Below are 13,338 nucleotides of genomic sequence, written 5' to 3'. Positions count from 1 at the left end.
ACAGAAAGGTGATGCTCAAAGAATGAACCTTTTCAGAACTAATTTTTTTTGTAATTTTTTTCCAGATGGATTCCTATGAAGAACTGTGGCCGGCGCACTTAATCTCTAACAGATCCCTACCTGAACATGAAGTTGCCTCTGTTTGATAATTATTTCAACAAAGAATCTCTGTGCAAAGCAATAAAAGGCTAAAAATGAAGGATTCTGGTGTCTACTTGTATAAAAACTAAAACAAATGGCTGAATAATATAAACTTGTCTCATAATGTTAAATTTGTAGACTCTTATATTTATTTAGAAGTTAGTTAAAATCTGAAAATAAATACGGAACTTTTTTATGTGTAGCAGATGTGTAGAAATAATTTTTTTAAATCTAATTTCTATTGACTGTAGAGAGAAATTTAACGAAAATAACCAGCTAATTCTATTATTTTTCCATTGGAATTTTGACGCTACATTTAATTTCTTTAAATTATGAATTTTTTAAATTACCAAAATTTAAATGAATCAAAATTCATATTTTGGGTAGCAAAAACTGTTCTAATTAATCACAATTTTTACATATAATTACTTCAAATGTACATGCAAATTATTTAAATATTTTATTAAAAATCATAGAAATTTGTACACCTCATCAGCAACTCGCATTCTCCTCAAAGCGCTCCTCCATTCCCCCCACCCCCCTCCCCCTCTTCAAAACAGCTGTTGTAGCAAAAGGCAATGCGAGGCTGCGAAACATGCTGAGAGTTCCTGATTATTTACGTAAGATTTCGACTCGATTGGGTCTTTTAATATATTAAATTCGTGTATTTACTTTGAAGGAAAGAGTAATTATTTTTAAGAAATTTGTAATTTTTATTTCAGTTCTCACGCAATTTGTGTAACGTGAATTTCAGATTTTGGATGATGTTTTGTAAACGTTGGGACAAATCCCAAAATAAAATAATAAAAAAAAAAGACACAATTGAGTGGCGCCTTCTGCGCCACTAAAAAGGGCGGCACAGGCCGACAAGACTTTGTCTTGGCCTGACCCTAAAAATAAAAATAAAAATTAATGAATTATTCGTGTGAGATGCTTTACCAGCTCAACTTCTTCTCCACTTTCCTGACTTTCGAAGCCCAACAAATATAAGGAGATGGTTGAAAGGATTTTACGAGAGTACAAAGCTGTTTGCTCCTTGTTGGCCAGATGAAGTGAATTCCAGAAATTTCCATTCAACCGTTTGGTTTGCCCAGAACAATAAAAGCCCTGGCAATCCTTCTCCGAATCAGCAACCTCCTGACAACGACAAGAAACCAAACAGAGAGGACAATGAGGAAACCAAAATTTCTTCTCTTCTGGCCAAAGCTTTTCTATGGATGCTGACAGCTCATTGGTGTTGTTTCACTCCTCTTTCCGAGCAGCAACCAAAACCAGAGGCAAATAAAAATCAAATTTTTATTCTTTTTAATCAAAATTTAAATTTAGGTCACGAGGTACGTTTCCTGGAACGAATTTGGCCAAGGGAGAAGTGGAGGAAGTGATCGTCCGTCCGTACATGGACATAGTTACCATAATTTTGCATGAGGGTGCCATCATCAAAGGCCGAAGGGTGAGACACGAGATCACCTACGCATTTGTAAGCTAATTATTGTTTCTCACAGATTGACCACAAAACCTTCCACATGAACATAAGAGGACACCAACAAATTTGAAGAGAAATTACGAGCCGCTGAACAGAGACTGGGAATCAATTCTGAGAACGCGGGCGTTCCTGTGATTTACGAGAGAAATTCGGACACAGCCGGAAAGTTGCTGGCCTCATTGATAGTCGTAGCTCTGCTTCTCTCACTCCTCTCTTGCAGCAAAACTCTCAAAACTCCCACCAACATGGACCCATTTGTAATTAGTTTCATGTTCAAAATTGTTTTTAAATGCTGAAATCAATTTATTTCAGTCGCAAATGAGTCGAGCCAAATTCACGTTGGTCGATCCGCTAACTAGTCCTGGAAAAGGAGTGCATTTCTCGGATGTTGCTGGTCTCAAAGAGGCCAAGCAGGAGGTCAGGGAGTTTGTCGACCATCTCAAGAGGCAGGAATTCTACAAGAAACCAAGGTTATTAAAATTTTGTTTAAAATAGGGTAATTTTTATTTAAAATCTATTCCAGTTTCCGAAAGGAGCTCTGCTGCTCGGACCTCCCGGCTGTGGCAAAACGTTACTTGCCTAGGCTGTTGCGACTGTGTCGAATGTTCCGTTCCTCTCTATGAACTGCTCCAAGTTCTAGGAAATGATTGGAGGTCTTGGTGCTGCCAGGGAACGAGATCTCTTCCGCGAGGCTAAAAAGCGCTCGCCCTGCACCATTTACGTTGATGAAATTGACGGCATTGGCAGAAAGAGAAGTTCAGGAACAGGCCAGTTTGACGGAGCTGTTGGAGAAGGAGAGCAAACCCTGAATCAATTGCTAGTCGAAATGGGGACGGCATGGCCTCCAAGGAAGGGGTTCTCATGCTGGCCTCGACCACGCCTCTACCAATAGAGCAGAGACGGAAGATTTGACAGGCACATTTTAATTTATTTACCAACACTGTAGGAGCGCATGGAAATTTTCGAGCATCACCTCAAAGTTATCAAATTATAAAATACTCCCAGCTCTTATTGCAGGCGAATGGCATTTTGAACCCCAGGATTTAGTGGTAATTTTTCTACTCAATTAAGAAAAATTTGATATTATCTATTTTTTTGGGTGCTGATATTGCCAACGTTTGCAATGAGGCGGCTTTGCATGCTGCCCTGAAAAAGCACAAAATTGCTCCAATTTCAACATGTTGTACCTCGCAGGTATACTAATTTGTTTTAAGATAGTCAAATCATGTTGTTACGAAAATTTGGTTATTGAATGTCTGCAATTCTTTTTCACCAGATATAACAGTTCTTATACGCTCAAAAATATTTTAAATAAAATACCTTTTTTTAATTTTTTTTTTTTTTTAATGAAATAGGGCTGAAGAATTTTCACTCTAATTTGAAATGATTATTATTTTTTTAATCAAATATAAAATACAAAGGATACAACAAGGGATAAACAATTAAAAAAAAAAATGGATTAGATGTGTCCCTATTTCACCAGTTTTTGTTTTCAATTTATAAATTCTCAACAAATATTAAGTTCTTAAGTGATTTCATTTATTTTTTGATGCCGCCAACCCCCAGGTGGATGTAATGAAACCCATTGGTCAGGCACACTGACCAATTCCGAAGGGAGGATTTCCCGCGGTGGCCTGGCCGACGAGGCTAGGCTGCCCGCCGAGGCCCCAGGCCGTGAAGAGCCGGGACACTTACATGGCCACTGCCGCTCGAGAGAGACACCTCCGTTCATCTCTCGTTCGAGTGCAACTTGTCGCGCACAGAGAGACCGAAATCTCTGCAGCCGCCTTGGACAGGGTTTTGATCTGGTTTCCCCTGTCCCGCGTCCGAATGGAAAGGCTGCCGTCCACTGTCCAGACCAGTGAGATGGGACGCCGCGACCGCCACCTCTCAGCCGCATCGAAGCCGCTGATCAAGGCCGCCGCACGCCTGCGAGCCGCCTCCGCGCCGCTGCCGCTACCTCCGAGCTGCCGCCGCCGCCGCCTTTGGCCGCCGCCGCCTGCTGCCGCTCAAGGTAAAGAGCATGTACACTCACACTGCCCCTAAGGTGTGAGTGTGCCACCATTCCCTCATTAAAGACAATACACGCGCCAACAAGGCCTCCGACCAGCTTATGACTTTACGTGTGCACAAGTGACAAACGCGAGAACACATATTTGGCTTTTGAGTACATAATTTGTTTTATCTTAATCCATGTTGCTTTGTCCGGCTGTTTCGGACATGTGAAAATCTTTTCCTCCCTCACAAAAGACCAGAGATAAAATCTTCTTTGCCAATTCCGATTATAACCAAAAACAAACAAAAATCTCTTTTTAAATTATTTAAACAAAATACCCTCTAGTATTAATATCTGTATATGCTCACCAGTCCATTTAATTAACCAGTAATTAATATAAATGAAGTAAAAAGTTGACTTAATTAATATAATTTTAATTAGAGTCATTTAATATTGGAGCATTACAAGAGTAAGAAGTCAAGAAGTCATGATGTTAATTTGTCGGCAGGCTGAAAATTGGATTGCAGAAATTCTGACAGAGAGGATGACAAGTTTGGTTTTGTTGAGAAAGAAGGTTTTCATCTCTTCTAATTTCTGAGCTTCTCGGGCGATCGCAGCTACCACACAATTAAATTTTTTTTTTAATTTTTTTTTTCATTATTGGGTTCAACTTTGTTTAAAAAAAATCATCATTTTTTGCTGGCAGATCTTTATAATTTTGGTCTACGCGATGATGACAAACAAAGCTGAAAACTAAAAAAAAAGACTAAAGAGAGAAAAGATCATGAAAGGATGTGGATTAGGTTGGGGAAGGTCAGATTTTCAGATATGTGAGTTTCTCTTGTTACTCAATTCTTGGGCTGAGAGCTTGCTTGCTCTTCTTCTTGATACCTTCTATTTGTATAATGGGGCTCGGTGAGATTGGATTTAGCTGGCAACTTTTGATAAGTCCAAGCGGTCCCTCTTCCTCTTGGACCCGGACACAGTTCTCTGGACTCTGAACACTGTCCTCTAAAAAATTAGTATAATCTCTTTTTCTGACTTCTTTTGCAAAACCTTATACTGTAAAATGTATAATGTAGCTTTAATCAAAACTATATAAACTTGAACTTGTCACCACCACTAGGAATTTTGCTAAAATTTCCGAGATTAAAAAGACACCCCATCCGCTGCAGTGAGCCTCGGTTGACCAAGTTTTTGTACTCAACACTTATCACAAATTTTGCTACATGTAGGCCTTGCACATGGTACAGGATTAATTCGTTCTGAAAAATTTCTTACTTCAATTGACTTTAAATTTTTATCCCTGTATATTTCAATTCGTCATTGATGGGATTTATAAAATCTAACAATTTGAGATTGTTTCAAAACTCGTAATTCATAATTCCTTAAATTTTTGTACTAAAACAGCGAACTACGTTGTTGTGCGTGGAGAAAAACGGAAATATGATGAGTGATGTGAATGAAACAAGCATCCGCAATCGTGACTCCTGCAATATAGTTTATCGCCGCAATCAGAAAATAACAACATAACCCCAGGTCCAGGGCCGTTCAATTTGGCCGGGGCATAACTCATTCCGCTGCTTGTGCGGTTTTCCTTGTCGGTTTTAATTAGTCACAATTTACTTAAGAGATTGGAAAAAATATATTTGAAGACCTAAATATAAATAAAATGTGTGTAATTATATAATATTAATATATTGCGACGTTTTAAGTGCGTCTAGGTCCACTTCACCGCGCTAGACCTCTGTTCGCCGCGGTCAACCTTTTGGATATGCAGCGTGCAATATAATAATTTTACCAGAAAAAAAATGAAAATAATATGCATGTAATAGTTATCAGAGAAGTAGAGAAAATTTCATATGACAATGTTTGTTGGTTTTATATTTTGATTCTGACCATGGTGTTACACCTATTTTGTAATGACTTAATTAATACAAATTGTGCATAATAATATCGAGCTGGCGAGTTTGCTCGTCAGTTAGCATGAGCACTAGCCGAGAAGCTCTCGAGCTTGGCAGGACTTGAATCATATAAAAAATAAAAATATATTTAAAAAAAAAAAACAATAACAAAAAGGGACTTTTGAGCATAAAATTTGCGATGCAAGATGCAACTATCAGTTTTTAAAAGCGTTTCATATAGACACAAAAATTATTATATTATTATTTAATCTACTCGAAGTTATTAAAAAAATAATGAATATAGCAGAGGTCTGCAAAAAAATTTAAAAATTAAAATTAAAAAAACAGGCGCAATGAAACTACACTTGTTCTTCGATTGGAAAAAAAAACTTTTCGGTTTCTGTGCTCACTCGATAAACAACTTTTTCCCCAAGACTTATATTTTTCAATGACGACAAAAATTAATTGAAATTCACTCAATGTAAATAATAGCATCAGGGTACCTACCGAGCAAGCAAGGGCGCTCCAGTCTAAATGTAATTATCCTGCCGGCCATGAATAACAAGAAAAGACAACTTTAAAAAAAGAATGTATCGCGAAAGCTAAGTCAAAAATTCACAAGTCGATCGGTTCTAGAGCAATGTTTTTCTCATCGGAATCTATGTTCATATCGACACCAAAAATCATAATGAAAAAATTTATATTTCACTGCGGTGATCAAATTCATAATAATGTAGCAGAATTTAAATAAAAATCACCAAAAACCCATAATAATTTACTTTTCAAGCTGACAATGGACAATGCACCGATGGAAAAATAAATAAAAAAATAACTGGGTGGTGCCTTCTGTACCACCATTAAAGGGCACAGGCCGACAAGACTTTGTCGTGGCCTGACCAAAAAAAAAAAATTGTCATTAATATTGAAGGATATTCTCTTCAAGTGGTTATCCCAGGGAATAGAATTTTATTTTTAAAATGGTTTTCCAGGATCAGCCACTGATGAAGAGGATATACCGCCCCGTACAAGTCATTATTCTTTTATTGATCAGACCTAATTATGAGAGTTATATAAGAGACGTAGTCGCGATGTAATTACTTGCGACGCACCCTATTCGCAACATATCACAAGAAATCAAAGAGAAAAACAATGATTATCAAAAGCACAAAATGTATTTATACATTGAAAATTTCTTTTCGGGGCCGAGGACTCCGAGGAGCCCCATATTTCTCGCAGGGGCTGATGAAGCTGATCTAGATTTACGTTTTGCTGGGATTGACGCAGTACGCAGTTTTTTCTTTTGTAGATTATAATATAATAAATCTCAAGCTTCACATCTGGACCTTTTTATAATATATTAACATTACATCGATTATAAATTTTGCGTCACAAAACGCTAAATTGAATTCTAGTTTGGACATTTTGTTTTTATCTTCATCCTTGTTTTATAATCGAAAAAAAGCAATTATTTTATTTTCAAGTGAAGAAGTCCATATCACGCGCCAAACCAGTTAACTTTTAGTTCAAAAGTAACTCTTGAACCCCTAATCAATGCATAACAAAATTCTGCGCCAAACTACCACTATAATTAGTCAGGAGTAGGACGATTCCTCAAGGCCTCTGAATGAGGAAGGAGTCAATTTTTCGTTTCCCAAATCGTTAACGCGCCACTAAATTCGCTATCTTCTTAACAATGAGTAACGAAAATAGAGAAAGGAGGTAGCGGCGGTGACTCTGACATTGGTCCAAGGTTGGTCGACCTGCGGTTTGTTGTAGGAGGAGGATTCGCTGCCGGGTGTGGCCGCTTGGGAGGGGAGCTTAGCGTGCGTATACCTGAAACCGCACCTGCCCCGGACACGCGGTTAGCCCTCCTGCGAGTCCAACTGGTATAAAAGGACTGGAGTGCGTGGCCAAAGTATCAGTCTTTACCAGAGACAGCTCAACAAAACTCACTCAACCATGTACAAGCTCGTAAGTTGAATTTTCAATCAGTTTTTAAAATTTAAAATTATCACTCTTTAAAACCGTATCCAGTCGATTATGAGATTCAGCTCCAATAGACTAGTGTCTAACTGTCTATTCTTATTTATTATTATTTTTTAATATGAATTACTTAAATTTTTTACCAAATGCTTTTCGACAATTTTACTAACACTTTGTTTTTATTTTCTTAGATGATTGTCGTCCTTGCCCTTGTGGCCGTGGCTGCTGCCCAGTACTACCCCTATGCCTACAACACCGTCCGCTCCGGATACTATGGAGCCAGCCCATACGTCGCCGCTTCTCCCCTGGCCTACAGCGGTCTGGGCTACCGCAACGTCTATGGAGCTTATGGCGGCTACCCCACTGCCTACCTTGGTTAAGCTGAGTTTGTAATTGAAGACAGGGCCCGGAAACCTATACCAAGGTGCCAGACCCTGGCGTCAGAGCTGACTGATCCAACCCGATGACCGACATTTGCCTACATCACCCGATTTTTTATTCTGATCAACACGCATGGACACCATTTTGGAAATTCAAATAAAATTTGGCTATATTTTGCTGAAACACACTGAATTATTGTCAAACCTACAAACATTTTTTGAATGAATTCTGACGTAAATTTCTGAATGGAGGGAATTAATTATTTTATTTTTATTTTGGACCTTATTTTTCACTAAATTTCTATATTCATTGCATAATAGGAAATAGTGGAAATTTTTCCTATTTATACTTTGCTTTTTTCATTTCAAAAGTACATTCAATTCTTAAATTAAAATTAGTTTATTCAGCTAAATGTACAATTTTGTTTCTCCTTTCACAACCAACACAAATTCCAATCACCTCTTCAAAAGCCTTGAGCTCAGTTGTAAAGAATATTGTAAATGGAGCGTGGAAAATGTTCAGCTACTTGAGTTTGCACCCACTCAGCAGGGGTGAAAACCTGATATCTTGGCAGTGGAAAGGTTCTGACCACTGCGTCAACAAGAGCACGCAGAACCGGGGCTAAGTCAATTTCCTTAAATAGGATTCGTTTTAAAGCTTAATATATGTTCCAAAAAGAGTGTTCTCAATTTCACCTTATCCTCCTTGATATAGTCGTGGACAGCTCGGACTGTGTTTACAAAGTGTTTCTCGCCATACTCCTTTTTCTGTTCATCGCTCATCGCTATCCAAGCTTCCTTTGCCTGTCGCAAAACTCTCTCCTCACTGAACCATTCTAAAGCTCCTAAAATGAAATATTAAAGAACTGCATGTCGTTAATTTAAATTTAAAAAATATATATATAATATATAATTATTGCTATCGTTGTTTTCTTCTCAAATGTAAAAAATATTTAACTAAAATAAAAAAAAAATAAAACTAGTACCAGTCAGGGAGTCGCCTGGCTCAACCAGGATGACATCGACGCCCCATCTCTTCATTTCCAACCTGAGACACTCGACGAACGCTTCTAAAGCTGATTTGACTGTGCAGTATGGTGCCCTGGCCTGTGAGGAGACGCGACCAAGCAGACTCACCACATTAATAATTCGACCTATATCTCGATTAATTTTAATTCAAATTAATAATCCTCAATTGTCGAATTTCACCTCCAGTGGCTCGTAGTAGAGGCAAAAAACCTTGGGTGACCCTTATGGTGCCCAAAAGATTAACCTCGGCAGACCGCTGGAAGTTCGAAAAAGGTGCCCATTCTACCTCGCCGAAAGCAGCCCATGAAGCGCAATTTATCACCGCCCAAATTCCTTTGAGAAACAGAAAAAGATTTAATTTTTTTTTATGTTGTACCAAACTACATTGCAAATGGGCGGCCTGCCCAGTGTATTGTATCGCAGTATCACACCATAAGTCAATGAAGTAGTGTATAATAATATAACTCCCGCGAGCGCCTTCGAACTTATCCATGCTGTTCCGCACATCGGACTTGTCGCGCGGGTTGCATCAACGCTAGCTGAATGACCTGCTTGAGAGTGCGGCAGATTTTTCTTAATGTAATTGATGGCCGACGAAATTTCAGATTCCGAGGTGACGTCCAGTGATATCAAGTGAAGCCTGCCCGATGACCCACTTTTTATTTTCGTCGCGATTTCTGACTCAATTCTTAAGCAGCCTGCGTAAACTGTGAATCCCTATAATTGCATGAAGGACAATGATTTTTTTTAACTTCGTTTAATTACTGCAGAAGACCAAAACAAACCAGACTGTCCAGCTGCTGTGCCAAAGCTGATCCCAATTTTGAGTCACATCCTGTGATCAAAATAGATTTCCCTGTCGACGTTACCTGCGAAAAAAAATTAGGTCAGTCTGGTCAGTGGTCTAAAAATTTAAGTTGATTTTATTCCAAGAAGCAAGTGGAAGCAAGGTTGATCATATAACGTGGAGAGTACTGTTATTTTTGGATTCTGAAGAGCAGAGTTAGCTCATCCTTTTGGCACTCACCGACTCAAAAATAGACCACGCATAATTGATCGTCAGTGTTACTTCATTCTCAGTTGATTATAAAAGAATTATAACAAATAACGTTGGAATTTTGTATGGACAAAGTGTCTTATCGGCCCGTGCCCTTATATGAGCTTGCTGGGGGCAAGCTCTTATTTTTTTTATTGCGCAATTATTTATTTGCATTCTAACTTTTTACTATCATCAAAAGTCGAGTTGGGGTTGCCGAGTAAAAAATCTTTTGGCTGGAATGGAATCTCAACAGAGGTCTTGAAAAAGATTTCTGCTTTTATCGTTGTCCCACTGACGTACCTGGTAAATTGTTCATTTTGTGAAGGTGTGTTTCCAGATTTGATGAAAATATCAGAGATAAGGCCACTACATAAGAAAGGTAGTGAATTAGATGCGACCAATTATAGACCAATTGCTCTTACATCGTGTATCTCGAAAATATTTGAGAAAGCTTTCTTGATGCAACTAGAAAAATATTATGAGGAAAATAACTTTTTGCCTGTCCAGCAGCACGGATTCAGAAAAAAGCGTTCAACAGTTACTGCCCTATTTGATATGGTTATAAATGTGTATGACTCTTTGGACAAGAGAGAAAAGATTAATGTAATTTTGTACGATTTTACAAATGCATTTGGATCACTAGTACCTGAGAGATTGTTAAGCAAACTACAAATGTTTGGTGTTAATGGCAAAGCCTTGGACTGGATCAAGTCATTTTTGCTGGAAAGAAAACAGCTCGTTAAGCTTAAAATCCTTAATGAAAATTTTGAAGAAGAGATAATTAAATCAAAGCTGCAGGAAAGCAATAGAGGCGTTCCGCAAGGTACCTCACTGGGCCCCTTTTCATATAGTGCGTACTCGATTGACCTTCCATTGATTATTATAATTGCTATATTAGTAATTTTTGCTGATGACTCAACTATGATTGTGAAAGGTAAAACTGCCTCTGAGGTGAATGAAAGGACAATAGAAGCAAACTCTGATATGGTGAAATATGCGAGTGATAATTACTTAAAACTTAACCCAAACAAGTCTATGGTAATGACAATGCACACGGCACAAACGAAGAAAATAGTTCAGCCCGAAGTCTTCATAGACAATAAGGAATTATCTGTGGTGAAAAGTAGTCGCCTTCTTGGAGTAACGATAACAGATACAATGAGTTGGAGCAAGCAGTGCAGTGAAGTGGTTGCCAAGTTACGCAGTGTTACGTATCTATTTATCATACATGGGCAGAGCGCACTTTGCGCTCTGCGATCTGCGCTCGCGCTCTGCGCTCATGAGCGCGAGCGCAGAGCGCGATCGCACGATTTTCAAAATCGTGAGCGCGAGCGCAGAGCGCGAGCGCATTGGTCGCTGAGCGCAGCGCTCAATTGCGCTCATTTTGCGCTCAAACCAAGAGTAAAAATTCCCGAATTTGATCAAAAATTGTAATGAAAAACAGTGTTTTTATACCAAAAACTTAAAACTGATCCCAATTTTGGTGATTTAACTTCAACTTTATCATTTCCAATTGCCGATGTATTTTTTGTTATATTAAAAAATTGTCTAAAAAGTCGCACTTTTTCATCGGATAAAAATATTTTTGAGCGCAACGCGTGAGCGCAAGACTTTTTAAAAATTTGAGCGCGAGCGCAGAGCGCGAGCGCAACATTTTCAAAATCTTGATCGCGAGCGCAGAGCGCGAGCGCACTGTTGCCAGTGATCGCGAGCGCGAGCGCGAGCGCAAAATTGTTGAGCGCACCCATGTATGCTATTTATCATGTTGCGAGACAAAGTATTGGAATCAACTCTAGTCCAAGCCTATCATGCGTACGCGGCTAGCCGAATACTTTTACTCCATTGTAATCTGGGGTGGCTCTACACACATGAAAGATGTTTTTCTAGCGCAGAAGCGAGTAATAAGAGCAATGGCTGGTGTTCAATACTGGAGAAGTAACTCGGCGCTAGACTCATGTAGACCACTATTTGTGAAATTTGGAGTTCTTACAGTCTATTCATTATATATTTTGGAGTGCGTTAAGTTTGTGCGTAAATTTCCTGAAAAGTTTAAACTGAATCGGGATGTTCCAGGTGTAGTAGTGCGAACTACGCGTGCTACCAGCTACGTCGACACTGATTTGTTTGTAAGGCCAAGCTCACTAAATTGCGTAAATGAGAGTCCGGAGATAATGATTGCCAGAGTATATAATAAACTACCTAATGTACTGAAAGAAATATCTGACTATGGCAACTTTATTAAAAGTGTCAAATTTGTAATGCTGAAGTATCAATACTATGATATGAATGAATATTGGACATGTAAATTTGAATGCCTAAATTTGGAAGAGTGAGACTCAGCTGCAGGGTTTTCGGGGGTGGTTTTCCCCTGCAGTATTTGAGGAGGGATAGTCAAATGCTTGCCCACCCCCGCCAAATTATTAATGGCGTGCGAGCTCCCTCAATCGCTCCCTCAATTACTTACTTATTGAATGTTATCGTTAAAATTTTTTGGAGGTTTTATTTTGCTATTTTATTGACTTGTTGTAAAGACAAATTGGTGATGTATTACATATGTCTAATGCAATAAATTTTGATCTAATCTAATCTAATCTAAAAGTATTAATTCAATAAGACATAAGACATGACCGAATTTTTTAAAAAATGAATGACCAAACTCTTTCTTTTAAAATTTATAGCTCCAAAAAGTGTTTGAAAAAAATCACAAAAAATTGTTATACTGATATTAAATCATTGTGAAAAATAATAACAAATAGTTTGCTGTGGTTATTGTCAGTTAAAACCTTTTGGCAAAAGTGTTTCATACTTTAAGATTATGGTAGAAGAAAACGATAGCCAAACTCGCGGAACAGAAGAGGACGAAAAGGACAAAAAACGAGATCTGTGAGATCCTCAGGGCGTTGAGTAGTCCCGAGATCAGGGCGGCGGCCGCCTGCGAAAATACCACTGGCAAAAGGCACCTGTCCAGCAACACCGACGGGAATTCGGCGGCCTGTTTTCCCGTTGAGGCATCCATTTTTCCGCACCTTCCACAATACTGTATTTAGGGTGAGCGATCAACGAAGCACACCGCCCGCTTTCTGGCACGCCGTCCAACACACTGTGAGCAGCGGGACACGCAGAGAAAGAAGCGACGCAAGTAGAGTAGGAGCTCCTTTCTTGGAATATGTCCTGCTGGCTCCTCTCCATGTTATAAAGGAATCCTTGTTGACATAGTCGAATCAAGTTTTTGCAGCTATGGTGGTTTAAATTGTTTTCATTGCTTTAAAATAATTTATAAAATGGGGCTCTTATTGTTGTAAAGACTTGATTTTAGTATGTCATTGGTGTGGGACAATTTAGCTAGTTTTATTTAACCAAAAGTTAGAAGAAAGCAGATAAGG

The 13,338-nt window shown here is 38.6% G+C and overlaps 1 protein-coding gene and 1 pseudogene across 2 annotated transcripts; one reads left to right on the top strand and one right to left on the bottom strand.

Moving 5' to 3' along the window:
- Positions 1–699: 699 nt before the first annotated feature.
- On the top strand, positions 700–2,966 carry LOC132194879 (paraplegin-like; annotated as a pseudogene).
- A 5,302-nt stretch (positions 2,967–8,268) lies between these two features.
- LOC132194877 (D-beta-hydroxybutyrate dehydrogenase, mitochondrial-like) lies at positions 8,269–13,045 on the bottom strand. 2 transcript variants are annotated; one of them, XM_059616458.1, is made up of 7 exons: positions 12,762–13,045; positions 9,702–9,785; positions 9,465–9,633; positions 9,097–9,249; positions 8,874–9,041; positions 8,584–8,732; positions 8,269–8,522 (listed from the first exon to the last, which is right to left on the bottom strand). In XM_059616458.1, exons 1-7 carry the CDS (start codon positions 12,969–12,971, stop codon positions 8,367–8,369), a joined length of 1,089 nt encoding a protein of 362 aa, XP_059472441.1. In that variant the 5' UTR covers positions 12,972–13,045; the 3' UTR covers positions 8,269–8,366. The 2 variants fall into 2 exon arrangements, with proteins under 2 accessions (XP_059472441.1, XP_059472442.1); XM_059616459.1 differs by having other exon boundaries at positions 12,900–13,045.
- Between the last annotated feature and the right edge of the window lie 293 nt (positions 13,046–13,338).

Source organism: Neocloeon triangulifer, unplaced genomic scaffold, assembly GCF_031216515.1.
Source record: "Neocloeon triangulifer isolate White Clay Creek 2 clone unplaced genomic scaffold, ASM3121651v1 ptg000008l, whole genome shotgun sequence".
Taxonomy (NCBI): Eukaryota; Metazoa; Arthropoda; class Insecta; order Ephemeroptera; family Baetidae; genus Neocloeon; species Neocloeon triangulifer.
The sequence above is the reverse complement of the archived record's forward strand: the minus strand, read 5'-3'. Positions and strand labels throughout refer to the sequence as shown.